This window comes from Panthera tigris, chromosome A1 (genome assembly GCF_018350195.1).
Source record: "Panthera tigris isolate Pti1 chromosome A1, P.tigris_Pti1_mat1.1, whole genome shotgun sequence".
Taxonomy (NCBI): domain Eukaryota; kingdom Metazoa; phylum Chordata; class Mammalia; order Carnivora; family Felidae; genus Panthera; species Panthera tigris.
The window spans coordinates 198,328,537-198,355,161 of record NC_056660.1 but is presented as its reverse complement, the minus strand read 5'-3'; the positions used below and the strand labels follow the sequence as shown (position 1 = coordinate 198,355,161).

Genomic DNA, 26,625 nt, shown 5'->3' with positions numbered 1-26,625 from the left:
TCTCATAAAATAGCTGATTAGTAGACTTGATTTGGCTATGCCATATGTTAAATCATGTACTACAAAATTAACTATATACAGTACAAATCTGAAAATATTTGGTATCCGCACACCATTGTGTTGAGAAGGAACAATTTATTTTGCCCTTCAAGGTCCCTCTGGATGGACCAAGAACCAAGTTGACATGAGACAGATTAACAGGAGACAGTAACATTTCATGGTGTACATTTGGCAGTTCACATAGCCATGGAGTTCCAAAGACAGTTGAGCAACATGATGCCTCTTTGAGCTAAGGAGAGGGTGGGAATCTGAGGATACAAAGGGGAGAAAGACTGTTAGCAGGAAGGTAAGAGGAGATGTTTAAAAAAACAAGAGTTGCCTTATTATATAGATAAATTTCTTAGGTAAAGAGGAATCTATGTTAGTAGCTCTCTTTCTGGTACAAATAGGCAGTTGAGGGAGAGGTAAAGAGCTTTTCCTGAATGTGCTGGGTTTTGATTGCTTTTAGTTCAAAATGATGTCCATGCCAAATTGACCCATATTGGTGTGGCCTACCCTGGGCCCCTACAATTACAAAGAGATTGTGTGATGTTTCAGAGTTATACTTTGGGCAGTTAATTAGATTTTAGATGAGTGTTAACCTTTTCATGGCGGTTTCTTTTGGTAGCTGCTCTTATAAAGTAATATAACATCATTTAGGTCATTTTTGAGGAAAATTTGTTAAATTTTTGGTATGTTTTTACAAGTCAAAAACCAAACTCATCTTCTGTAGTTTTGCATGGAAGAACGCACACTAAATAAATCCAAGCCAATTAATATATACCTGTGCCTTGAGAGGATAAATGGAAGTCGCTTCCCTTTTGGTGGCAATACAAAATTTGACCACAGTTTTGGAAAGCAATTTGATGACATATTACAGACCATGAACATTCTTACAACCTTTGACTTTATCAGTTCTACCCTCAGTTGTGGTTAAAGGAATTAGGTTACAGGGATTTTCATTGCAGTATACTGGAAAAACAATAATAACAAGACAGTGTGATTTTTCAATAATGAGAGATTGCTGATCAATCTATCATGGCCACTAGCTCAGGAAATGAATGGGTGAGTCCTGGTGCACTGCCTCAGCCAACTGCTCTATCCCAGGAGATTCCTGAGGGGGCTGGACAAATTGGAACCATAGCTCCTGGCTGCATTTGCCAACACTGTTGCTGAACAAACTTGTTGCAAGAGAAGCCAATAACTCAAGAGATAAGGGTTTGGAAAAAAGAAAGGGAGAAATTTCAGGGGCCAGCAGCCATTGGAGGTGGCAGGTTCAAGCCTTAACAACCTACCTCTCTGCTGGCAAGATGGATACCTGGAGTTTTATAGGGAAAGTTTGTGGTGGGGGGTGGTCCATGAAAGAAAGCAAGCAGAGAGCTCATGATCACAGGTGGAATTCAGTATGTGTTTAGCCCATGATCATGGTCTGAGAAGGGGATGTGTAGGGTATGGTCTTCTAGACACTCATTTACTATTCGAGCCTTTCTGGTCTGGCAGTTGGAATGTTCAGTCATTGCAAAATGTCTTCGTCAATGCCTCAAGAAAGTGCAGTAAGAAATAAGCACAATACGTTTTAGTTAGAGTGTGAGTTAAGCAGTCTTGTCTATTTCTGGTTTTAACCATTGGCGTCTGTAGTTTAGTAAGAGGGCTTATTGACAGAATTGGCTAAGACATTGTGACATATTAACTTAATAGACTATTAATGAGGATTATGGGGCACCTGGGTGGCTCAGTTGGTTGGGCGTCTGACTTCGGCTCAGGTCATGATCTCACAGCTTTTGAGTTCGAGCTCTGCATTGAGCTCTGTGCTGACAGCTCAGAGCCTGGAGCCTGCTTTGGATTCTGTCTCTGTCTCGCTCTGTCCCTCCCCCGCTTACACTCTGCCTGTCTCTCAAAAATAAATAAACATTAATTTTTTTTAAATAGACTACTAATAAGGATTAAAACAAATATGAAAACTAGGTCAAAAGAATCAATGCAAAATAACTGTATTATTATAACTATGTAAAGTGGAATTGTATATGGATATTTATTGGTAGGTAAAACAGTTAAGAAAACGGTTGCTAGGGTGTTAAGCATATGGATATATTTTTATAAATTTCTCTTTAATATTATTAAGTGTTTACCAGTATCGTTAAAATCTTAAGTATCCTGAAGGAATCATCTTCTCTGTCCCTCTTTGGTCAGATATTTTCTGATACTCTTTCACCTTTAAAATTTGATTAAATTTTTTTTATTTAATCCTTCCAAACAGTGCTATTACATAGCTTCTGTAATAGTTTTTAAAGGAGGAAATGAACATAGAGTTTAAGCAACTCGTCAGTACTGCATAGGTAGCAAATGGTGGTCCTTGGGTTCCTCCAGATTTATCAGAATCCTACTTGCTTTGTCTTAACCAATATTGTATTTTCCATTGTGATTATTTAGTTATTTCTGCCACGCATCACCCCTACCATGGGTGCACAAATTGTAAACTTATTTAGGAATAAAATTTTGTCTTTCTATCCCCTGCAGCCTCTGGCATGGATAACTTGGCATAATAGGATCTTTCAGTTTGAGTTGAAATAAAGTAAATTATATCTTATTCTTTCAGTTTCATAAATGCCGTAGGCTTACCAGTATGTGTTTTCATACTTAACACAACCCATTTAACATATTTTACTCAGTGTTTTTGATGTGTACAACAAATGGGACATTCAGCCCTTGTTTTTAAAAAGCTACATTTTTCTCTCCTCCAAACTTGAAGCAGCTTATGGACTCTAATTACAAAACCCTTTGTTGTATTTTGATTACTAACTCGTTTTTCAAGGAAGATGGGAGATTTTCTGTATCTTAACACCAGCTTCCCATTACTTATTCACTCCGTTCTTTTTAAAAAGTTCAATATTACTTTTTATGAGAATAGAGATGATGTCTGTACTGTTTTGAGCATTATGTCTAGTAACTAATACATAGTAGGTGCCAAAAAATACGTTGAGTAAATGAGATACATTCTTTTTATTGTCTAAGGTAAGCACTTTATATTTAGTCCTCATTTTACTTCATTTAGTTAATTTTATAGATGGTGAATGAAGAGAAGTTTATTTGCCCAAAGTTGTGATTTGGTATTCTTCTAACCCAGTTTGACTCAGCCCTTTGCTTTTAACCATTGCTCCTGTTCACAAAGAGCTAGGAGTAATGAAAATAGTTAGGGATTGATACTCATGTGTAATTCTTAGTTTGATTACGTGCTACATGATTTTCAGAGTCATTTGCATGTCACTGTTTCTATCTTAGCATTTTATTTAAAACTGAACTTTTGGTTCCATGATAGCCTTGCCCAGTATACAGAATGTAATGTTGCATTCCAATACTTGTTTCATTACCTGGTTGGATTCCCACATCAATGTGTTGCTTTAACAGACAAACAAAAGTCAGTTCTACTAGCACACCTCTAATGTATTTTTACAGTTTTTATTTGTATCTGAATTTTGATGACCACTGACTTTTTAGAAGTGCTTAAAGTTCTTCCATGATAAGTAAATACCTATAGTTATGCTGTCAACTCTTTATATTGTTCAAACTATAAAATTTATTTTGTAAACTATCCTTCATTATTTATGAGACCACTTAGTGAGTTTCTTGTGCAAAGTATCTGTAGGGTACTTGAAAGGAAGTTTTTATTACAGATTTTTTTTTAACATCTTTCATGGTAGAAGTAGAATATAAATGCAGTCTTCAAATTTAGATCAGTTTTAGCCCTAGAATAAATTTAAATACATAATTGGTAACTAAAAGCTTGCAGTAGAACAAGTTTCTATAAGCAGTATTTGTACTTAATGTTCCAGCATGTGCTCTATTAAAACTTTTCAACATTGATCCATACATGCAATTTATTGACCTTATTACCCAGAAACCTGGTTAAAATTTTGGCTCTTCTGGATGTGCTGGGAGATCTGTCAAAAATTCACCAAAGTGGTGAAAACCTTTTTCATTTATTTCTCTTTATGACAAGTGTAAACTATTAAGGTTAAGTGGGTGGGGCAACTGGAAGTAATTACTAAGGCCAGTGGCATTTTTGTGGTTTAATAAAGGCAGAAGCTAATTATTCAGTTTTTATTTAAGTGAAATGGTGCCAGAAAGGAGGTTCCTGCAGAGCAGCTGCACTCCTTCAGTGTTACCCTAATTTACCAAAGACACAACTGTCACAAACAAAACTTTTAAACTTGATATATAACCACAAAAGTAAGGAGGCTTTTGTTTGGAGTGCATGCAGAAGAACTCCTTTATACAAATCAACCGGCAGATGACGGACAATGATGAAAATTTGATTCTTTGAAGTCATAATAGTCATTGAAATGTGTGAAATTCTGGTATTGAAAAGAGAGCGACCAGCAAGACTCTAAATCCTGGGTGGTTGCAAGAAGCTTGCTGGGAGGTTTTTCTGCATTTTGACACCAACTTCCCATTGCTTGTTCCCTGCTTCCTTTGTTAAAAAAAAAAAAAAAAAAAAAAAGTTGAATTCACACAACATAAATGGGGACAGTTGATAACCGAATCATACAGTTTTTATATGGAAAACAAATATTTTATAATGGAAATTGGTATTTGAAAGAGTAAAGTTCATTTACATCTACTGGCATATACTTCCTTAATGATTTTTTAAATTCCTCTTCCATTTAAGTAGACTTGCGAGATAGAAGGTCAGCTGTAAGCTCTTCCAGAATTTAAGACTGTGGAGGAGATGGTGCTGAAAGAGAGGAACTTTGGAATTGTGAGGTGCATCTTTTCAGGAGCAAATATTTATCTGAATGCCCTTAGGTCTGTGAATCATTAGTCACGTTTCTTAAGATCGCATTATGGTACATATGATTGGTGTTTGTGAAATTTTATTAAGATAGTAACATTATTTAGTAATTGGAATACAGGTTTTATGCTTGACTCAACTGTTTAAAAATTAAAAGTTTTAAAACTCAGAAAATTAGTGTATATTATCTAAAGGATAACTTGAGTTATGAGAATGTATACATAATTATTAGCTAGTGAGTGTTGAGTTTCTTTAGGTAAAAACTTGAAGGCTTCTCATCCAATGTGATGTAGCTTTTTTGTAGTCATAGAAAATTATGAATTGTTATTTATAAATACGTATTTTGCCAATAAAATGAGAAATCTATTAAAGGCAATATTGACATCAGCAAAGTGTTTGGATAAGTAGGGTTTTCTTTTTAGAAAACCACCGGTGATCCAATATTGCAATACAGAAATAGAAATCTAGACATAATGTCTTTAGTTCAATGTAGTTTAGTTTGCAGATGTTTTATTTATTTATTTTGAGGGAGAGCAAAGAATTCAAGACACAAGTAAAGATTTCAACATAGTGCTTCATAGTTCTTTTCAAGTATTACATTGTTTTAATGGAATCTTGGAGTGGGAGCTTTTAGCCCATTGAAATGTGGCTTAAAGGACAGGTTCTTCTGTCATTAGCTGAAGCCGTGTGGATGAAATGATAACAATAGTGTCGTAATGCATTTTAAAAGTGTGAGAAATCAGTTTGTCTAGACTGAGAGTGTGCCTACAGGGACTAGGAATTTTAGAGCTTCTGTGCCCTTTAGGTGTCAAGTATGTGAGAGATGCCAAGCCTTTTCATTCTCAGTCTTTGGCAGCAGCTCAACTCTGCTGCGGCACCTTACATGTCTTCTGCAGGCAAGAGCAGGGACTTTGTCAGAACAACTTGGGCTTCAAAATTCAGAAACTTTTTTGTGCCAATGCCAACTTTAAATTGGGGGATGAGATCAATTAAAAAAATGTCATACTTGGAGAAGCTATGGAAGCACTGGTAGTTGTTCAAAATAGAAAGAGCTCCGTAACATTTTAGCCACTTAAAGAGATTTTCCATCCTAAAAAATCATTCTGTCCCCTTCTATTTTAATAGTACAAATCAAGAAATGCTGTTTCTTTTTTTAAAAAGTTTTATTTTCTATTACTTTGTCATATATATACATCACAATGTAGAAGGTAAAGAAAAAGTAAATCTGTTCCCTATAATCTCATCTTCCTGAGCTAAATGGTATTATAAGTGTTTAATGTCTCCTTTCCTGTAAGTCGCAAAGAGTAGCTAACTTATAGTTCTATTTTTTATGAACTTTTATGGAGGGTTTGCTGTGGAATTTGGAAATGGTGCCTCGCCCTGTAATTTTGTAACACACTTATATTGTTTATTTATATACCACTTAAGCTCTAGCTGAGGAAATAGGACTTTAATATAAAGATATGTAATATTAAATAATAATATGACAGATTACAAGTGTTATAGTGAATTCAAAAGAAATAAGCATTGAGGACTTCCCAGGAGTCTCTTTTAAGCTCTTGAGTAGAGAAATATGCTTCAGAAAGTGAACAAATGTCATAAAACATGAAATTTCTTTGAAATTGAACTTGATGATTAAAAATTACCAATTAAAACTTATATTCATACATTTAGAAATTATGAACCAATTGCATTTATTTTATTTAAGAAACTTTTTAAATGTAGGCACATACTAGAAGTGTGTATTTGTGTAAATATTTATATGGATTATTTTGATAGTTTCTCCAAACAGACAAGCTGTGACAAAGTAACCACACCTACTTATTGGTGCAGGTGGAAAGGTATTGTGTTAAGCAGAAGATTGGTTGCCAGCTAAAATAACTTTAAACAGTGTTTTCTTAATCTGTGAGTAGGAAGACTAGTGAAGTCAGAAATGCGCTTAGTATTTTCCCAGTATATGTTGCCGCACTAAGTGTTGACAGTAATTATTTGGTCCATAGCATTGTTTAGAGTGGAACTATAAATTAACATTAGTCTTCTTTAGGGGATATGTTACAATGAAATAGAAATTCACAAAATTTTCTAGTTTTCACAAGTTTGGTGATTTTTTTCATGTTAACTCTGTTGTTTTTAACCAGTTTTTAAAAATTTAGTAAGTGAACCATGGTTTTAAAATGCTTCATTTTTAAGAATATGATTAACCCTGATATGATCTTACTTTGATCGAATATTCTACCATTACTGAAAGGAGACTTAAACTCTGAATTACTTTATTATTTTGTGTCCAGACTGCTACTATGTTTGATAAATATGTCTAATCTGGGGCATCAAAATTACAGACATTTATCACTTTGAGCATTTAAAATTATTTAAAAAAAAAAAGAGAATCAAGAAAGTTACCATTGTTTTCATATCACATTTCTGCAAAAACTGTGTAACTTTTATGGCTTACCTTTGCAGAATAAATTTGGTGTGGGTTCTTTTCAGTAGATTTCACTAAAAGGAGATAAATCAAAATGCTAATTAAAGTTTATAATTGATTTTATTTAACAAAAGGTTTAGGCCTTCCCCTGAAGGAAATGACTTCTTGTAAGCAGTTTGACACAGAAACCACTGATAATAGATTTTTTTCCTATTTAAAAGTAACTTTTTATATGCCCTTACTTTTTAAAAAATACATGTATTTTGAGAGAGAGCACACGTGTGTGGGAGGCACAGAGAGAGAAGAGGACAGAGGATCTGAAGCGGTTTCTGTGCTGACAGCAGCAAGCCAGATGCAGGGCTTGAACTCACAAACCAAACTGAGATCTTGACTTGAGCTGAGGTCTGAGGTCGGATGCCTAACTAATTGAGCCACTGAAATGCCCCTCCCCCTAATTTTAATATCCATTCACATTCTTTCTCTGCTTACTAGTTACACCTGCTCATGAAATAAGAGTCTATAGGCTCTTCTACCAGCAAACTCTTCAGAAATTATCAATGCTTTATTGGACAAAAGGGACCTAATTTTTTTTTTCATGAACCCTTTCCCACTGTACCTTAACACTCCTCCCAGTATACCTTTTCCAGATATCAAAATAGCAGTTTATATGGTAAAAGCAGAGTAGTGAAGTCAGAAAGCTAAAAACCCCAGTTTATAAGTCTGAATAGAATTGCATGAACATAAAAAGCAGCAAAAGTACATCAGAGTATATGTGAGCTGTTAGAAATGTGTTTGCTTCTTTTTCTGTAGGATATCACTACTTTAACTGGCGTTCCAGTAGAGCATATCAAAACTAGAAAAGTCAGGATCTTTGTTCCTGCTCGCAATAACATGCAGTCTGGAGTAAACAACACAAAGAAATGGAAGATGGAGTTTGATACCAGGGAGCGATGGGAAAATCCTTTGATGGGTTGGGCATCAACGTGAGTACTTTGGTTTAATTTGAATATTGTTTCTGCTTTTTCTGTGTGGGTTTTCCTTTTAAATATGTTAAATTGTAAATCCAATATGTTGACAATACTTTTTGAGACCATTTGTGTAGGTATAATGTTAAGTGATAGACCTATATATTATATTTACGTGAATATGTATTTAATGGTCATGTAAGGGTGGCCCAGCACTAAAATCATAGAAACAGTCTTTTCAGAGAACTATTTACTGGATAAAAATGGCTGACGCTAAGCATTGTTAGCATGGCCCCAAGCTGTTTAAGACACACTGTGTGAATAGTGTTAATAATTTAGTGACACTTTTGTTTACGTATAAATTATTTTTTGTTGTTGTTTGTAAGGAGAAGAGTGAGTTTAGAAATTAGATATTATGGGGTGCTTGGGTGGCTCAGTCGGTTAAGCGTCTGACTCCTGGTTTCGGCTCAGTTCATGATTTCATGGTTAGTGAGCTTAGACCCCTAGTCAGGTTCTGTGCTAACAGTGCAGAGCCTGCTTGGGATTCTGTTTCATTCCCTCCACCACTTGGACATGCTCTCTCTCAAAATAAATAGATTTTTTTTAAAAAAAAGAAAGAAATTAGGGGCGCCTGGGTGGCTCAGTCGGTTAAGAGTGTAATTTTGGCTCAGGTCATGATTTCACAGTTCATGAGTTGGAGCCCATGTCGGGCTCTGTGCTGACAGTTCAGAGCCTGGAGCCTGCTTCAGATTCTGTGTCTCCCTCTGTCTCTGCCCCTTCCCTGCTCATGCTCTGTCTCTCTCTCAAAAATAAGCATTAATGAAAAAAAAAGAAATTAGCTATTTTGAGGGAAACTTGCAAGTTCCTGAGATCTTGTGATTAACAAATTTATAGTGCATTGGAATAAAGTGGTTGTAAATTCGGTGGCACCAATGAAGTCAGTAACCTAAATCTCTGTGGTGGAATAAAACTCAAATGTTAAATGGCAGGACTGCCTCTAATTGAATAAAAGCTGCTGTTTGTTGCTGCTACTAGAGAAAACAGCCAGATAAGCTAGAAAATTGTCAATCTTATTGAGACTCCTAGAGCATTTTATGTGTCCAGTCTTTAGTTGAAGGTGGTTATCAGTTTAAATTATGTCTAACTGTAAAAAAGTCTGATATTTAACATCTTTTCTTACAATGTACCTGGGGGAGTTTTTGTTAAAAATGTCTGCCATGTGTAGTTTAAATACAATTATATTTTATTTGACATGATGATATATAGGTAGTTTTTTAGGTGTCCGTACTCAGTGTTTTAAATGCTGTGATTACTCTTTAAGTCACATGAGATTTTAATGTTTTCCTCTATTTGCAAGATTCATCCATTGCACTATTTATTAATGGTATTTGTGTAGTTTTATTAATAAATTTAAAGATCAAATAGGCTTTATTCAGTGATATATGAATCAGGTAGCATCCAATCTAGCTAATAGAAAGGAACTCTAAAGAACTATACAAAATGGAAGACTTTTTTTTTTTTTCTTAAGATTTTATTTTTAAGTAATCTCGCTGCATCCAGCGTGGGACTTGAACTCACAACCCTGAGATCAGGAGTCACATAGTCTACCGACTGAGCCATCCAGGCACCCCCAAAATGGGAGGCTTTAATTGGCAGAATGGTCAGAGATAGGGAAAGTATGGATTACCTCTTCTCTGCGGACAGAAGGGGGTCTGGTCTATTGGGTGGATTACCTCACTATTGCTGATGGGGAAATTCTAGAATTGACTAGTTTAAGGTTACATTTCTGGGAGAGGTTGAAATTACAGTTAGGTATACAGTCTTGCTTTGTTGATGTGAGGCTTAGTGCAAATGACTCCATTTTGAGCCTATTTTGATTTTTTAAAAAATTAAATCAGACTCTCAGCATAACTGAGAGATAACATCAAAATTAAAGGCATTAGCATCACTCCCAGCTACCACTTTGAAGTTCTCCCAGCTTTTTCTTTTTTTAAATGTTTATTTATTTTGAGAGAAAGAGAGAGCAGGAGCCAGGGAGGGGCATAGAGGCAGAGAGAGAATCCCAAGCAGGCTCCACACTGTTAGTTCAGAGTCTGACTTGGGGCTCGATCTCACAAACCAAGAGATCATCACCTGAGCTGAAATCAAGAGTCTGATGCTTAACTGACTGAAACACCCAGGTGCCCCTCTCACAGCTTTTGTTAATCCTTTGGGTGGTATTCACAGGTCTTAGTGTCTGTGACAGACCACAGCTTCAGGTTCTTAATTTTTTTTTTTTTTTTTTAAGTTGAATTATTTTGAGAGAGACAGAGAGAGAACAAGCGGGGTAGGGGGAGAAAGAGAGACAGAGAGAGAATCCCAAGCAGGCTCTGCACTGTCAACGCAGAGCCCAATGCGGGGCTTGAGCTGAAGTCGGATGCTCAACCAGCTGAGCCACCCAGGTGCCCCCGGTTCTTAATTTTTTTTAAGTTGGTTATTCTTTTTGTTTTTAATTTATTTTATGTTTATTTATTTTTAAGAGTAAGAACATGAGCCGGGGATGGGCAGAGAGAGAGGGAGACACAGAATCTGAAGCAGGCTTTAGGCTCTGAGCTGTCAGCACAGAGCTCGATGTGGGGCTCAAACTCATGGAACATGAGATCATGACCTGAGCCGAAGTTGGACACTTAACTGACTGAGCCACCCAGGTGCCCCCTTTTGGTTCCTTTCAGTCTTAGGAAGATCATTTGCTTGTTGGGTAGAGGATAGGAACATGCATTTAAAGTCTTTGAGAGAATACATCATGCCAGGAAAGATTAGTATGATTATAATAAACAAGACAATTCCCAGTGTTTGGATGGGACTTTAGAACCATGGTCTCCAAGATGCAAACCAATCAAAATCAATTCAGTCAAAGACTCCATGGAAAGAGTCAACCGTTTTATGCCAAGTGGCTTTCTAGGTGATCTTATGTAACTAGTTTCAGCTTCCCCAGAAGTAATCCACAGCAGGTGGTATTGACCAGGGAATTAGAGCCCTGCCTGCCAAAGGAAGTGAATCCTGAATGCCTCCCAGTAATTCTCATTTTAATCTGTGGCTCCAGACTGGAAAGTGACAGCGATGGAAGCCAGTTATATTTTAATGGCCTGTAGACTACACAGGCAGTTTTATTCTGGTTACCTTTTCCTTGTATTCCTTTCTTTTTCTTTTTCTTTTATTTTTTTAACATTTATTTTTGACAAAGAGACAGAGCATGAGTGGGGGAGGGGCAGAGAGAGAGAGAGAGAGAGAGAGAGAGAGAGAGAGAGAGAGAGAGAGACACAGAATCCGAAGCAGGCTCCAGGCTCTGAGCTGTCAGCACAGAGCCCGATGCGGGACTCGAACTCACAGACCGCGAGATCATGACCTGAGCCAAAGTTGGATGCTCAAACGACTGAGCCACCCAGGCACCCCGGTATTCCTTTCATTATAGAGAACCTAGATGCAAAGTTCCCCAAGTTTTGAGGTTATTAACTAAAGACAGGGAAATGGACCAAGGGCTCTCTAATATATAGACCAGAGTTTTTGTGACAAGAAGAGAGGATTTTAGCTAACGTATGAAGTATTGATCTGGGATCTTGGGAGGAAGTAATCTACATCATTGTCACCTACTTCTCTTCTTCAATCTGATTTGAAGGTTTCCAGCTTTTGCACATTATTAGATATTAGGCAAAGCCTTTTTCAGCTGTGAAATATGTGCCTGAGATTCTAGTCCTTGAAGTTCGGCTCCATCTAGGTGGTGAGGAGGAACGAGTAGAGCCCTTTCTGAGGAGATTCAAAGGCAGTCTTTGTTCTCAGTGATTCCAAGTGTGAGGGAAAATGGAAAATATTAATTTGGAGAGTTGTAGTCAGATAATTGATGAAACTAGAAAAATTTAGGATCCAGTCTAGTTTATAGGAATACAACAAAACCTCAAAAATAGTTCATAGGACTAGAATCCAGCATTTAAAAAGGTACAAACATTATCTTATGCTCTACAATTAACTCCATTTTTTTAAAAACCAAAGATAAACACAGTAAAACTAATCGGCAGTAAACTTGGCCTGATTGTTTACATAAGTGCAGTGAGAATAGTGACTTACCATATGAGCTTTTTTTGAACACTGCTTTGCCGAAACTTTTCATAAGGAATCTCGAACTGTGAAAAGCTTCCAAGGGACTGGCCATCAGATTTTACCTGCAAAATCATTCCTATCAAAGCCTTGGTAGGGGAGCCTGGGTGGCTCAGTCAGTTAAGCATCCGACCGGCTCAGGTCATGATCTTGCAGTTTGTGAGTTCAAGTCCTGTGTCGGGCTCTGAGCTGAAAGCTCAGAGTCTGGAGCCTGCTTTGGATTCTGTGTCTCCCTCTCTCTCTCTTCCCTCCCCCGCTCATATCTGTCTCTCTCTCTTTCAAAATCATAAATACACATTAAAATTTTAAAAAAGGCCTTGGTGATATAGCCAGTGTTTCCAATTGTGTCTTGTTATAAGGAGAACAGATTTTTAAAAAATTTTTATAGTGTTTATTTTTGAGAGAAAGCCAGGGAGGGACAGAGAGGTGGGGAGACAGAGTATCCAAAGCAGGCTCCATGCTGACAGCACAGAGCCCAGTGTGGGGCTCATACTCACAAACTGTGAGATCATGACCTGAGCCAAAATCTGACGTTTAACATATTGAACCACCTAGGTGCCCCAAGGACTTTTATTGAAGTTGTGTAAATAACTAGCTATATTGCTATGAAAAGAATACTTCAGAGTTTCATCTTTGTTTACAAAGGTATACTTAACCAAATTGTTGTAAATCATTAATAGCTTAAGAGAAAAAGTTTGCAAAGTCTGGAAAAACAAAACATTAAAGAACCAACAGTATTTCAGATAAGAAGTTCTATAAATTATAATTTTTATCAGTCCACTCAGTGCCATGTTACTAATCCTTTATTTTTTTTTAAGTAGGCTCTACACCCAATGTGGAGCTCAAATTCACAACCCCAAGATCAAGGGGTTGCATGCTCTGACTGAGCCAGCTTATTATTAATTCTTGTTAATTATTATTAACATGTTATTAATTCACCATGTTATTAATTCTTGAATCCATTTTTTTCTAATAGTTCTGGAAATTCCTACCCAGTTTAGTTTTATGATCTTAGTTATGATAAACCTGTACTTGTCAGGGCGCCTGGCTGGCTCAGTTGGTACAGCATACGATTCTGGATCCCAGGGTTGTAAGTTTGAGCCCCACATTGGGTATAGAAATTACTTAAAAAAGATAAAAATCTTTAAAAAAAGAAACCCGTACTTGTCAAAATCCTTTCCATGAATCTCCTTGAAAATGGTAGCACTTTCTTAGGAACACTGAAGCATCAGAGTAAAACAACGTATCTCTGTAAATGGAATTGACAAGGAAATTTGGTTATTGTGTTACACAACATTTTAAGAGAAGTAGAATTATGAATGATAACATTACACCAGGACATCAGATTTCTAGAAATTTTAGAAAACTTATAGTACATACCTATATAAATTACATAAAGAAGGCTTAATATTATTTTATCTGACATGGCTTCTCCTGTCACTTAACATATCAAATAAGCCTAACTAGTTTAACATCTCCCTTTTTATAAGAAGAGAATACAAATCTTTTGCAATTTTTTGGGACCCTCTAGAAAAATCCTAAAGTTAGTTCAAGGTCAAAAATACTTCATTTGGAGTTTGAATTTTGGAAAGTTGATAAAAAATATCAAAGGTTAAAAAACACTTGGTCAAGTTGGATCGTAGGTTAGTGTGAAATAATACTTAGTTATCCAGTTAACCATAGGGACAATTATAGACTCTGAGAGCAAATACAAAACGTTAAATTAGGGGGCACCTGACTGGCTCAGTTGGTAGAACGTGACTCTTGATATCAGGGTTCATGCCCCATGTTGCGGCATGGAGCCTACTTTAAAAAAAAGTTAAATTATTGTAAAACAATAAGCTTAACTTTTTAAATAGGGAAGTAATTAAATTTAAGTAACTAAAGGTGTGATAAACAAAAACAACATGAAACACAGGAAATTATTTTGACAAGACAAAATCTTTGATTTCTAGGCAGATTAGTCAAAACGGTAAAGGAATAATAATTTCTTTTACTATCTCTTATCAAAAGCAGACCAACAGTCCAAGAAAATTTTGTCCTTTTAACAGAGAGAAAAACCACATTCTAATTTCTTACTAGCTTACTTGTTCACTTAAATTTATTCTAATCTTAGCCAGTCTTGACCATGCCTAATACTCATGTCCAAAGATTCTTTTTCTTCCACAAACCTTAGTGGCTTTAATTACATATGGTAGAATTTTTAACCCTAAAAACCTTTAAAAAAATTATGTAGGCTCCATGTCCAATGTGGGACTTGAACTCATGACTCTGAGATCAAGAATTGAATTCTCTACTGACTGAGCCAGCCAGGTACCCCTAAAACTCTTAATTTTTAATGAAAATAAGGAAGTAAACAAATGGTTATGAACTGTCTCTTACACTAGCATTCTGTAGATTGGCAGACATAATTTTGTTATATCTGGGAACACATGTTTTCTCATAGTAAATTTCTCAGGCACAAAACATGTTTACTAATACATCCAAATACCTTGAGTTCCTCTATAAAAGGAAGGTAAAGTAGATAAACCTATATTCAGTAATTAAATGTTTCAGTATTTTATCTTATTTGCAAATGATCTAGATATGTAATGATTCTCCATCATTTAACTTAGCAAAACTTTAAGGTTTCGGGTTACCAAAAAGATTTGGGAAACTTAAAAAATCTCATCTAAAAATCTTTATCCTGCTTACATCTCTGTAATTCACTCGTTCTTAAAAATTTTGTTTAGATCACTTCTGAAATTTCATCATCCCAAGTTATTTTTCTTGCTGATAAGTTTTGTAACAGATAATGTGAATGTGGACTAGTAAACCCAAGTTAATAAAAGTTGTATCTCTGCATTGTATTCACTATTGATAATTCTAAAGACATGCCTATTTTAATTAAGCCAACAAACTTAAATTGGCTTTGATACTGAATATTTTCACAGATCACATGAGTCTGAAAAGCATTTGAGTTTCTATTGTATAGCTGAGAATTTTAGGAATGCCTTAATTTATAGAGGTGCTTAATTTTCTTCAAGCCAATTAAATACAACTCTTTTACAAATTAATTTTACCAATACCATTAAGAGATTTAAAAAAACCCACCTATCTGTAACACATATATTTTGACACATAGACATACAGACAGATGTAAATGTAGAACTTCTAACTTCTATTTTAAAATTACTTGCACGGGGGTACCTGGGTGGCTCAGTCAGTCAAGCATCCGACTCTTGATTTCATCTCAGCTCATGATCTTACAGTTCCTGAGATTAGCTCTGTGTCTGTCTCTGCACTGAGCATGGCACCTGCTTGGGATTCTCTGTTTACCTCTCTCTCTCAAATAAATAAACTTCGAAGAAAAATAAATTACGGCCATCAATCAGGTACAGTAATACACAACTCATTAGTTATAAAAGAAGTTGGATCTAAGTTGTTTTTCTGGTAGATGGTATAGGTTAAGGTTACTTGTTCAGATGGCTAAAGCTTTTTACTTTTCTGGAGGAGACATCTACTTCACTGAGTTGATGTTCACAGATTTACATAGGACCTTTGAAGACACATTTTTTCCATTGTCCTGTTTGATTACAAATGAAACATCAACACTTGGGCCATGGTTTGATTGTGGACCCCTAGTGGGGGGTGTGTGATGTGGGGGACCCAGGTGTTATTTTAGGTGCCTGGCCTTGGAGTTATTATATCTCTATGGCCAGTATCTTGGCAGACTTTTGTTTGTGGTCTTGTTTCAAAGTTCCTTCAAAGTGCTCAGCTATGGTCACAGGTTCAGTCAGTCAATTGTCTCCATCCTGTTTTGTGCTTATCAATTCACTAATCTCAGGAGATACTCCACTGACAAATAGAGCAGCTAGAGCAAGTTGGGTGACCTTATTCTTATTCTGGAGCCCCAGAATGCTGTAGGAAGAAAGCTTCCAAGTGGGCTTAAAGTCTGCAACAGATTCGTCTTTGTTTTGTTTGCATGTTTGAATAATATACAAATAATAAATAAATATACATGTTTGAAGGAGGGGGACACTAGGAATGGCTTTTAAAGATTGGTTGCTGTTCTGTGAACCTTTTCTAGTCCAGGAGGGGACCAGATTGAAGGTTAAGGATCTTGGATATCATCCTTGGGGTTATACCATCTTGCTTCCTGCATCCATTTTTGGGCTTTACCAGGTCCCACCAACATGTGCACAAGAGGACAAGATCTGGCAACCTGGCTCTAATAACTTCTTCAGAAAACTTTTGGGGATCGTCCTTGGGTTTAGGAAATTCTTTTAACTATGGTTTTAATTTAGTCTTTGACCAAGGAGTGAAAGAGAGTCACCCCACAACCTCAGGTGTTTTTATTGTAAAAGATAACCTTTTAATAGTCTCTTCAGAGTGGAAAGGCAGTTCAGATACAGGATTTAGTAGAGTGTTGAGTATTCAAAGGAAGATTTGAGGCGAGCAGTAGGAGTTTTATTGTCTTTTTTTTTTTTTTTTTAAGTACCTCTTGTGTCTTTAATTTTTCATTAGTCTTTTGCTTCATTTTTTTAATGAAGCATTTTTGGAATTTTGATGCGTTTTGGAAGCTTCTGAATACCAATTAAAATAGATATCTCATTCTGTTTGTTCAGTTTAGGAACCCTTGTTTTCAAGTACATTTCTTAAATGAATGATCTCATCTAATTGGAACGTTCCCCATAATGGCCATTGTAATTAATTCTAGGTTGTCTCTAATAACATTTTGACAATCTTGTAGATATTTATAGCTTCTGAGACAAAATATGCAGGTGTGTCAGAAGGTGGCATGCTTAACTTTTTAGAATTTAAGGATCCCTTCCCTTTTGTTGTTATTCTAGCTAAGCCTTTGGGTCTCTCAGAACCAAACTGAAAGGGATACTTATACTTGTAAGGGATGTGCTGCTGCATTGGGGGTTTTATGGTGTTTTGCAGTATACCTCATTGCACAGAAATGTTCTTGAGGTTGACAGTGACTTAGTGTCAATCTAATCCATTCTGTAGCTGACTTATACTAACATGGGGATCTCTGAGTTAGGTGGTGATTGCTCTAACAGCTTTTAAGTGCCTAACATGTTCCCACCAATTTTTGCAGCTTTTTGGCTTCCATCATCCCTATTAACATTAACCTTTACACAAAACAAGACAATCAAACATGTATACCTTACTATATTGGCAATAACCAAGAGATAGTACTGTGCTCTGGCCATGAGATAGTCCTGTGTGCACCGCCAGTAATTTCTATCATGAAACCTTGGACTGGGGAAAGGATTGAACTAGCAGACACCAACAAATGGGGACTGGAGGCTCCACATCAGTGGGAAACTGCAACTGCCATTAATAGTTCCCCCATAGGTCTTGGGACAGAATTAAGGACCCTGGGGTTTCAGACAGTTAAACCAGAATTGTGGCCTGAACTACCAGCAGCTCCCATGGAACTTACTGGTAAGCCAATTAGATTTGGAGCTTGACGCCAAGAGAGCAGAGATCAGAATCAGGAACTTACCTATGACTCTTAGAAATGGTGGAAAAAAGGGTGCCTGAGTGGCTCAGTCGTTAAGCATCTGATTTGGGCTCAGGTCATGATCTCACAGTTCATGAGTTCAAGTCCCACATTGGGTGAGCTTGAGCCCCACTTGGGGTGAGCTGTGCTTCTCTCTCTCTGCCCCTTACTCACTTCCACCCTCTCTCTATCTCAAAAAAAAAAAAAAAAAAAAAAAAAGTGAAAAAGACCAAGAATTCAAAAGGATTCGTGGGTACCGCCCCTGTTTCTCATTGTCCCTAAATGCCATCAGAAGTTTGCTTCATATCCCATAGCTGCCACCAAATCTGTTAAAAACAAAATTCAACTGAGTAAATTTAAAGATCAAATTGGCTTTTATTCAGTTATTCATGAATCCAGCAGCATTCCATCTAGCAAATACAAAGAAGCTTCAAAATGCTGTGCAAAATATAGGAGGCAAGGATAAGGAAACAGCAGATTTCCTCATCTCTCTGATTGTTATTCCAGATTGACTATTTTAAGATTACATTCTTGAGAGAGACTGAAATTGCAATTAGGTATGAAGTTTTGATTTGCTAAACACAAATGACTCCATTTTGGGCCTGCTATCTTTTATAACAGTTTTCAATTGGGGGTTATTATAATACTTAAAATGAAGATTCTTATACATATCTCTTGGTGAACCTTTGACTTCATATTAATATGCTGATTGACCCCTGATAAATGAATTTCTATTCAGTATCATTCTTTAATTCTCTATCCTTATGCCTATTCAGTTAATGACACTGGTTATAAGTTTTGTTTTAGCAGACAGTGCAGTGACTGATAGATTACCTTGAATTTATGGAGGATATATGTTTTGCTTTGTTAGGGTGGGTATGTTTCAATTTTACTCTGGTCTTAGCCCTAGAACACAGTGTTAGAAAATAAAAAGGCATGGCTCTTTTGAGGTTTTGTTGGAAAGTACGAAGTACTTACCAAGTCCTTCTAAGTCTGTGGGACTCCAGACTTAGTCTTCCCTGTAGCAAGTAAACAGCAGTTGAAACCTCTGCTTAGTTGTTTCAGCCTTCTCAGTTGTTGAGAGTCTTGCGCATTTGTGTGCAGTTCAGAATTTCCCTCCTCTTCAGATTCCTCCTTTTTACTGTTTCTTCCCCTAACTTGCCAGCAGCTCTGACAATCCTAAACACTCTCTCCAGATTCCTTGTGCTAATAAGACTGTGGCTTTCTGCTTGACTTCTTGATGGTCCTAGCTATCTAGACCAGAGAGTACCTTTAAGGAAAAAACAGTATCAGCTTATCTAAACCATTGTGTTTCCTTTCTTTCCAAGGTTCAATTCTTCATTTTCTTTCCTGCTTTTGGTCACTCTGTTCCCTTCAAACAGTTGGTTTTTCATTTTGTTTTGTCCATAGTTTATAATTATGTAATTGTTAGGCAGGTAAGTCTGATTTTAATGACAGGTAAATCTGCCATTATCCAAATTGGAACCTCAGTAATTGGGAATTGAGCAAATAAGTTTAAAAATAGAAGTACAGGGGCGCCTGAGTGGCTCAGTCAGTTAAGCATCCGAATTCAGCTCAGGTCACGCTCTCACAATTTGTGGGTTCAAGCCCGCATTCAAACCTGCTTGGGATTCTCTTTCCCTCTTTCTGTCTCAAAAAATAAAATAAATATAGAAGTACAGATTATATTTGGTAAAGATTAAAAAGATTATTTATAGATGGAGGAGGGTAAACTGTAAAAGACTTCATGTAAAAGATTGGTATTCATTGAAGACCGTGAGAGATGGTTGGGGTGGACTTTGATATGCTGATGTGTTCTGGTCTCCCTCTGTATTTCTAGTGGAAGGAACAGATTCAGCTGGTGGGAACGTATAGGTTGCCTTCAGAGGAACACTTAGCAATCTGTTTGAACAGTTTGTTACTTTCAAGGGAAATAATTAAAAAGAAGACTGGAAAGTGTGGGTTTTGATCATATTGTAGAAGGGCTTGAATGCCAAAGTGTAGGAGATTTTGAAATTAATTTGGTAGACAGTGGGAACTATTTTAAGTTTTAAAGTTGGACGATGAGTTTGAGAGTTGAACTTTAGGCAAATTTGGCAACAAGATGAAGGGTAGATTGGAGTCAGGAAAGGAGGCAGAAAAATTAGTTAGGAAAGAATAGGAAGTTTGAGGAAGGAGAAAGGGTGACTGGTGGTGTGACTGGTGGTGGCAACATACTTAGAGAAGAATTGCGCAACATAGGAGACAGAGAAGGAAAAGGATGGAAACTGATACAAGTTGTTACTGTTAACCTATGTGTGTAATTCTTCATAAATAAAGTGAGCAGAAGAATAAAAGCTGTACCACCTTTGCAGAAAGGAGAGCTCCTGGCTCCTGAGTTTTTCCTACAGTTTTTTTTGTTTCCTGTTCTCAGCTAAGCTGACATGAATGACAACACTCACCAAATTACTGGATCATATTTATGTTGACCATTTATTTTTAATAGAGGATTTTTTTTTTTAATGTTTATTTGAGAGAGAGAGAGAGAGAGGCAGAGAGAAGGAGACAAGAGAATCTGAAGCAGGCTCTAGGCTCTGAGTTGTCAGCACAGAGCCCAATGTGGGGGGCTCAAACCCCCCAGCAGTGAGATCATGACTTAAGCCAAAGTCAGGTGCTCAACTGACTGAGCCACCCACGCACCCCAGGACAATTCTATTTTTTAAAAGTTTATCTTGTGAGAGAGTGAGCGGGGAAGAATCTCAAGCAGGCTCTGCACTGTCAGTGTAGAGCCTGTCATGGGGCTCAAACTCACAAACCATGAGATCATGACCTGAGCTGAAATTAGAGTCAGACGCTTAACTGACTAAGCTACCCAGGCACCCTTTGTTGACCCTTTTGTTCTCAGTATAGTTTCTCTAAACTATCAACTGAGAAATCATATGTGCTTTGAAGAGGAGGGATCGATATAATATTATATTCATTATTGGTGCTAATACAGCTCACTAACATGAAGTTCTTTTGCTTACAAGGTGGGGGAAGTGGTATGGTAAGAATACATATCATAGGATCTCATAAGGAGCCCCAGAACAGTAACCATAGTGGATGACTGCAACTTCAGCAGCAATTTGTGAATCTTCATTTCATTGAGGGCTGCTTCCCATATATTCTCTTCAGTGTATATCTCATACCTTCCCACTATCCATATTACTTCCTAAATCTTATTTTTTACTTCCATATTTTTAAAGTATATTTATTTTTAGAGAGAGAGACATTGGGCATGCACATAAGAGGGGAAGAGGGAGGGAGGGAGAAAGAGAGAATCCCAAGCAGGCTCTATGCTTCCAGAGCACAATGTGAGTCTCGATCCCACGAACCAAGAAACCATGATCTGAGCCAAGATCAAGAGTCAGATGCTCAAACGGCTGAGCTACCCAGGTGCCCGTTCCACATTTCTGCACGATGTTTCACGGAATGCTATATTCACCATTGAGAGATTCATAATAAACATTTGTAGCAAACAGTGTTCTGCCTTTTTATAAATGTACTAATAAAACTGATATTTCTGAAGTTATATGTATGGCAGCTTGTGAAGAGTCTGTGTAGATTTGTAAATATTACCCTTTCTTAGATTGAGGAACTCAATTAGATGTCAATTCTTGGAGCTTTATTTTGTCATGTGGCCGTATGCTTATTGCCCATAATGATAGAAGGTTCATTAGAAGAGTGGGTGTTGTTGCCATCTATTGGGGGGGGGGGGTAATGATAGTAGTACTTACAGTTGCACTCACCAGTAATTTTCTTGGTAATAAATTTATAAGGTCAGTTTGAGTTTGAGAATTCTCTTGTTTTTTTTTTAATTCATTTCTATTTTTTTTTTTGAAGAGTTGAATAAATGATTTTATTAAGGAGTAAAAAAATTGCTGAATGTCTTTGCAGTTACTAATTTTTTTTAATGTTTTATTTATATTTGAGAGAGAGAGAGAGAGAGAGTGCAAGTGGGGAAGGACAGAGAGAGAAGGAGGCATAAAATATGATGCAGACTCCAGGCTCTGAGCTGTCAGCACAGAGCCCAAGAGGGGCCTCAAACCCATGAAGCATGAGATCATGACCTGAGCCAAAGTCAAACGCTTAACCGACTGAGCCACCCAGGCACCCCTGCAGTTACAAATTTTTTAATTTGACAATACATGTTAGAAAATCTCAGTTTAACACAGGAAAAGATGACATTCAAAGAGTTAAGTTTTAAAGAGACTGTTTGAAACAAGGTATTTATACTTATCTCATACAGCAGCTGTTTATTTTCTAAATGTTTTAGTTGATTTTACATATATATTTTAAAATATATATTTAATGTTAAATCCTGGAAAAAAAAATGGTCTCTTACAGGGCTGATCCCTTGTCCAACATGGTTCTGACCTTCAGTACTAAAGAAGATGCAGCTGCCTTTGCAGAAAAAAATGGTATGTTTAGGTTATATTTGTTTTGCTTTGACAAATAAAATGAAAGTAAGATTTTATGTTCTTGACCTTAATCAAAATCAGTCACGAATACAGAATTTGAGTTGAAAGAAATCTTGTAGTAGGTCTGTCTAATCCCGTGGTTTTTAGATTTTTTACACCATCAAAACACCTCCCCCATGTAAAAAAATCTAAAATAGAATGCCCACATAACACATAAAAGCCAAACTTCCCCTAATTTGAAATAGAAGCAGGGAGAAAAACTATTTCTCCTACTCCTACCTTGTTTATGGCTCCCTCTGCAGAATTACTAACATTTGGTTTTTGAACTCATTGAACATCTCATAAGATAGCCTGTTCCAGTCGATACCTCTGTTTATTATTTTCTTTATTACTTTGAGCCAAAATCTCAAATCTGTAATTCTGCCTAATAGCTCTTCCCTTATTTGAAAAATAGTTATCATTACCTTATTCTCTATAAAATTTCATGTAAGCCTAAATGTTTGCCACTTTTCTAGATATGGTGGGGATAGTACCAAGCATAATCTGAACTCTAATATTAGATTAATGCAGCCTAAGACCGTATTAGTTTTTGAGGTAGCCACCTAAAATTTCTTTATGTTGATATTGCTATCAATGAAAATGCCAATTCTTTTCTCCTCATTTTCTATTAAGCCATGCAACATGGTGGTCAGTCATGGGAGTCAGTCCAGTCTGAATTCTGATCCTTGTTATGCTACTCTGAAGCTATATGATTTTGGATTAATTTCATAATGGACTTAACGTTTTCTCATGGTTGAAGTCATGGTACTTAAGTCATAGTGTACCTAGTCCAGTACCTTTTACCTAATAGTTACTTTGAATCTATTAGTTCTCACCCTTACCTCTCTCCATCTGATATTTCTGTTTGTCTCCTTTGGATTTAAAAGCACTACTATATATTTGTACCTAATGCATTCTTTTGTTCCAGTTGGTCAAACTCAGTTGGTCAAACTGAATTTGAATCTAAACTATCTATTTGAATGAGATCGTGTCTATTTAAGTATATTGTTACTATAACGCAGTAGATCAATGTAAAAGATTATTAGTGTTCTGTAACATATTTGACATATATTATTATCTAAAATATTCACTTTACCCTTAGTATTATGTAGCTTATGAGTAAGAGTGTGAAGCCAAACTGCCTGGCCTTTGGATCCATGTTGGTCTCCTATTATTTGTATGTCTTGTGCTTCCATTTTCTCCTATGTACGGTGGGAATTGAGGATTGCCTTCATTAATAGAAGTGCTTAGAACATAGTTAAGTTATAATTGTACATAAGTTTTCTTAGACTTTGTAGTAGGCTTTTTAAAACTTAAAAAAAAAATTTGTAAATGAAGCTCCTTATTAACATGTTCTTGGCAATTTCCAAATTTCTTAATTACATAATTATTCTCATGGTGGTCATAGTCTTTAAGATATTATTTTGATTTAAATTAAATTGCTTTTTAATTAAACTGTAATATAGCTTATCAAAAGCAGTTCTATTAATGTTTTCCATCTTTGCAGCCTACCATATTTCATGTCTGACACCTTGAAAATTATTCATTTGAGGTCTGTAATGTGAGTTTAATAACAGGAAATCTAATTAAATTGTTAAATCTCTGGTTAATGTCTAAGTGGTCACCAGGACTGCATGACTACAGTTGTCATGTGAATTGCAGGTGTGAACTAGCTGCTGCTGTTGAAATCAGGTGCTTTCCCACTTTGATTTCTGCCTCCCTGGGAAAGAAAACTGAGGAACATTATCAAAGTCAGTAAACAGTGTTAACTTGAAAAAGTTTAATGGAGAGTATCTTATAATACTGTAGACTAATAGTGGGTCAGGAATTTTAACCTACAAGGTAGTAGGAATTCTATCTGTCTTAGTCACTGCTTTGTCCTCAGCACCTAGCACAAAACCTATATAATGGACATGTGATATGTGGTAAAATTAATTGACTTTCTAAAATACATCTTTCTACTCATCTGAGAGAGTTCTCACTGATTATTACACCCTTGAATTCACTGTAGTACTTGTGATCTGTCTCATTTATTGAACATTCAGCATTATATATCATGTAAAGAGATTTTATATATATAAAGCCCTGTTTCTCTAGTTATTGAGGCAACAAATCATTGAAACAGTACAGAATCCCAAATTACCCACATCTTACCCATTCTGATTTGCCTCTCTTGGGTGGGTGGATAATGGTGGGGACATACAAATGGATCCCCTCTCCCCCCACACCTAACATCATTCCATTGTGAACTAATGCTGGTGAAGGTTGGGTGAACCAATGTTCTGGTTAGTAACAACATTAAGAAGAAATGGTTTAGAAGCACTAATATGTAAAGACTATTGGATTAAGAGGCTGGTAATTAGGATTCTCATTCCATAACTGTCAGCTTCACAGGAGATCTTGAGCAAGTCATGTTTCACTATACTTTTGATAAACATGTATCTTCATCTTTGAAATGAGAAGTTGGATGGGTAATGCACAAAGACTATAGACATAAGGTTATGTCTCTTTACTTTTTAGCCCAGTACCTTATTCATTATATGCTCTAGGGGGAAAATGTGTTTTTGTTGATACAAATAAACAAAAAAAAAACCTGGCAAAGTGTATCCTATTAAATGTTTGCCTTTTGGGCGTATCTAGAAATAGGAGGTTAGTTTATATACTCAGGGACTATTCCAAAAATGAACAACCTATACCCTTCATCCCATTCTTAGTTTTGTTTCCCTTACTTTTAAATGGTTTTAAGAAAAGTCATGACCATCAATGTCTTTGACGTAAAGGATTGTATTGTAGAGAATGAGTACAGTGAGGAACAAGATTTCCAGATTCATTTGCTTCCTAGAAACCATTTTTAATGCCTTCTAATTATATTTCAGACTCAGGTAATGAGTATCATCATCACAAAAGCTAATAAGGCATGCGTTTGTCACTATGTTTAGTGCTTTTCATCCTTCTCATTTAATCTTCACGCAACTCTATAAAGCATGAACAGTTATTATCCCCATTTTGTAGATCAAGGAAACTGAGGTTTTAGAGACATTAAGTAACGTTAGCTAACAAGGTCATAATACCTATAAGTGAATGAGCAAGTTTTATTTGAACACAGTCGTAGTCATTCATTTATGTATTGTCTTTAACTGCTCTTCAGCTGCAATAGTAAAGTTAAATAGTTGTAATAGAGACCATATGGCCCCCAAAGTCTAGAAATATTTTGTTTCTGGCCATTTGCAGAAAATAGTTATTGACCCATGGTCCAAACCATTACACACACACACTGTCTGAATACCAACACCCTTTCCTCTGTGACTTTTTCTAAATCCAAAATATTCTTTATTCAAACATCGTGTAGGGCCTGTGCTTAAGAAATATGCTTCTCAACTGATAATTTAAAGTTCACAATGTAAGCACTAACATCGCTGGAGCACTGAACTAGCTTTCTTTTACTGTGTCCCAATTCTTCTTTCTGCCCTTATCGCCAGGCTTGCTAGATCCTTTCTCTCATCTATAACCTGACTCATGCTGTTCCCTTTCTCATACTTATTGCTGTCAAGAACTAGGATCTAGCCTTCAAAATATAGTTTAAACATTAACTCTTTCTCGGTCCCTTTTCTTATGTTCCTTTCCCACCTCCATCTCCCACCCCCTACTGGATACACTTTCTCTCTTCCTTTTAACTCCCACAATGATTTATTCCTTTCTTACAGCTTTTATAGTACTGTTTTGTATTTTTTGTGTTGCATTCCATCACACACTATTGTTGCTGGCACTGGTGGCTGGTCTGGGGATCAGTAGTTAAATAAGGCCTGCCCTTGTACTCAGACTGTTAATATTTTATCAAACTTAATATTTTATCCTGGATTATAAGCACCTACATGGGAAAAAACATCCAGTTCCACTCATCTTTTAATGTGCTCAATAAATATTGGTGAGTTTGAACTATACATTTGGATGTCTTATAAATTGTTCTCCAAATCATGTTTTAACTTTTCTGTAAATCACTTTTATTTGGCTACTTGTTATGCCTTTTATTATAATTAATTCCCTGTAACTAGAAATCTAGAGAAAGGAAATTGTAGTAGAATGATTAACAATCTCTTATATTCTGATGTGTTGGTAAAATACAACCAATGTTTTTCTAATTTGGAGCTTATCCTGAGTTTATTAATGGATAAACTTAAGTATATCCCAGTGTACTTAAGATGATGATTTCATAATGTTAGAGCTGTTTTCCAAGGTGTATGTTATTTGTCCTAAACTCTTTTTTAAGGATATAGAGGCCTAGAAGTTAATAAAACAAGACCAAGATC

The 26,625-nt window shown here is 36.3% G+C and overlaps 1 protein-coding gene and 1 long non-coding RNA gene across 3 annotated transcripts in view; one reads left to right on the top strand and one right to left on the bottom strand.

The window, feature by feature from the left end:
* NDUFS4 (NADH:ubiquinone oxidoreductase subunit S4) overlaps positions 1–26,625 on the top strand; it is a 112,675-nt gene that overhangs the window by 68,768 nt on the left and 17,282 nt on the right. For both annotated transcript variants that reach the window (XM_007076646.2, XM_042994916.1), the window contains exons 3-4: positions 8,061–8,233; positions 22,206–22,279. In XM_007076646.2, coding sequence (XP_007076708.1) covers positions 8,061–8,233; positions 22,206–22,279 — 247 coding nt within the window. The remainder of the gene's footprint in view (positions 1–8,060; positions 8,234–22,205; positions 22,280–26,625) is intronic.
* LOC122240982 lies at positions 116–24,811 on the bottom strand. The gene is made up of 5 exons (XR_006220856.1): positions 24,473–24,811; positions 13,511–13,595; positions 12,317–12,411; positions 7,281–7,324; positions 116–308 (listed from the first exon to the last, which is right to left on the bottom strand). It is a non-coding gene; the product is annotated as an uncharacterized LOC122240982 (long non-coding RNA).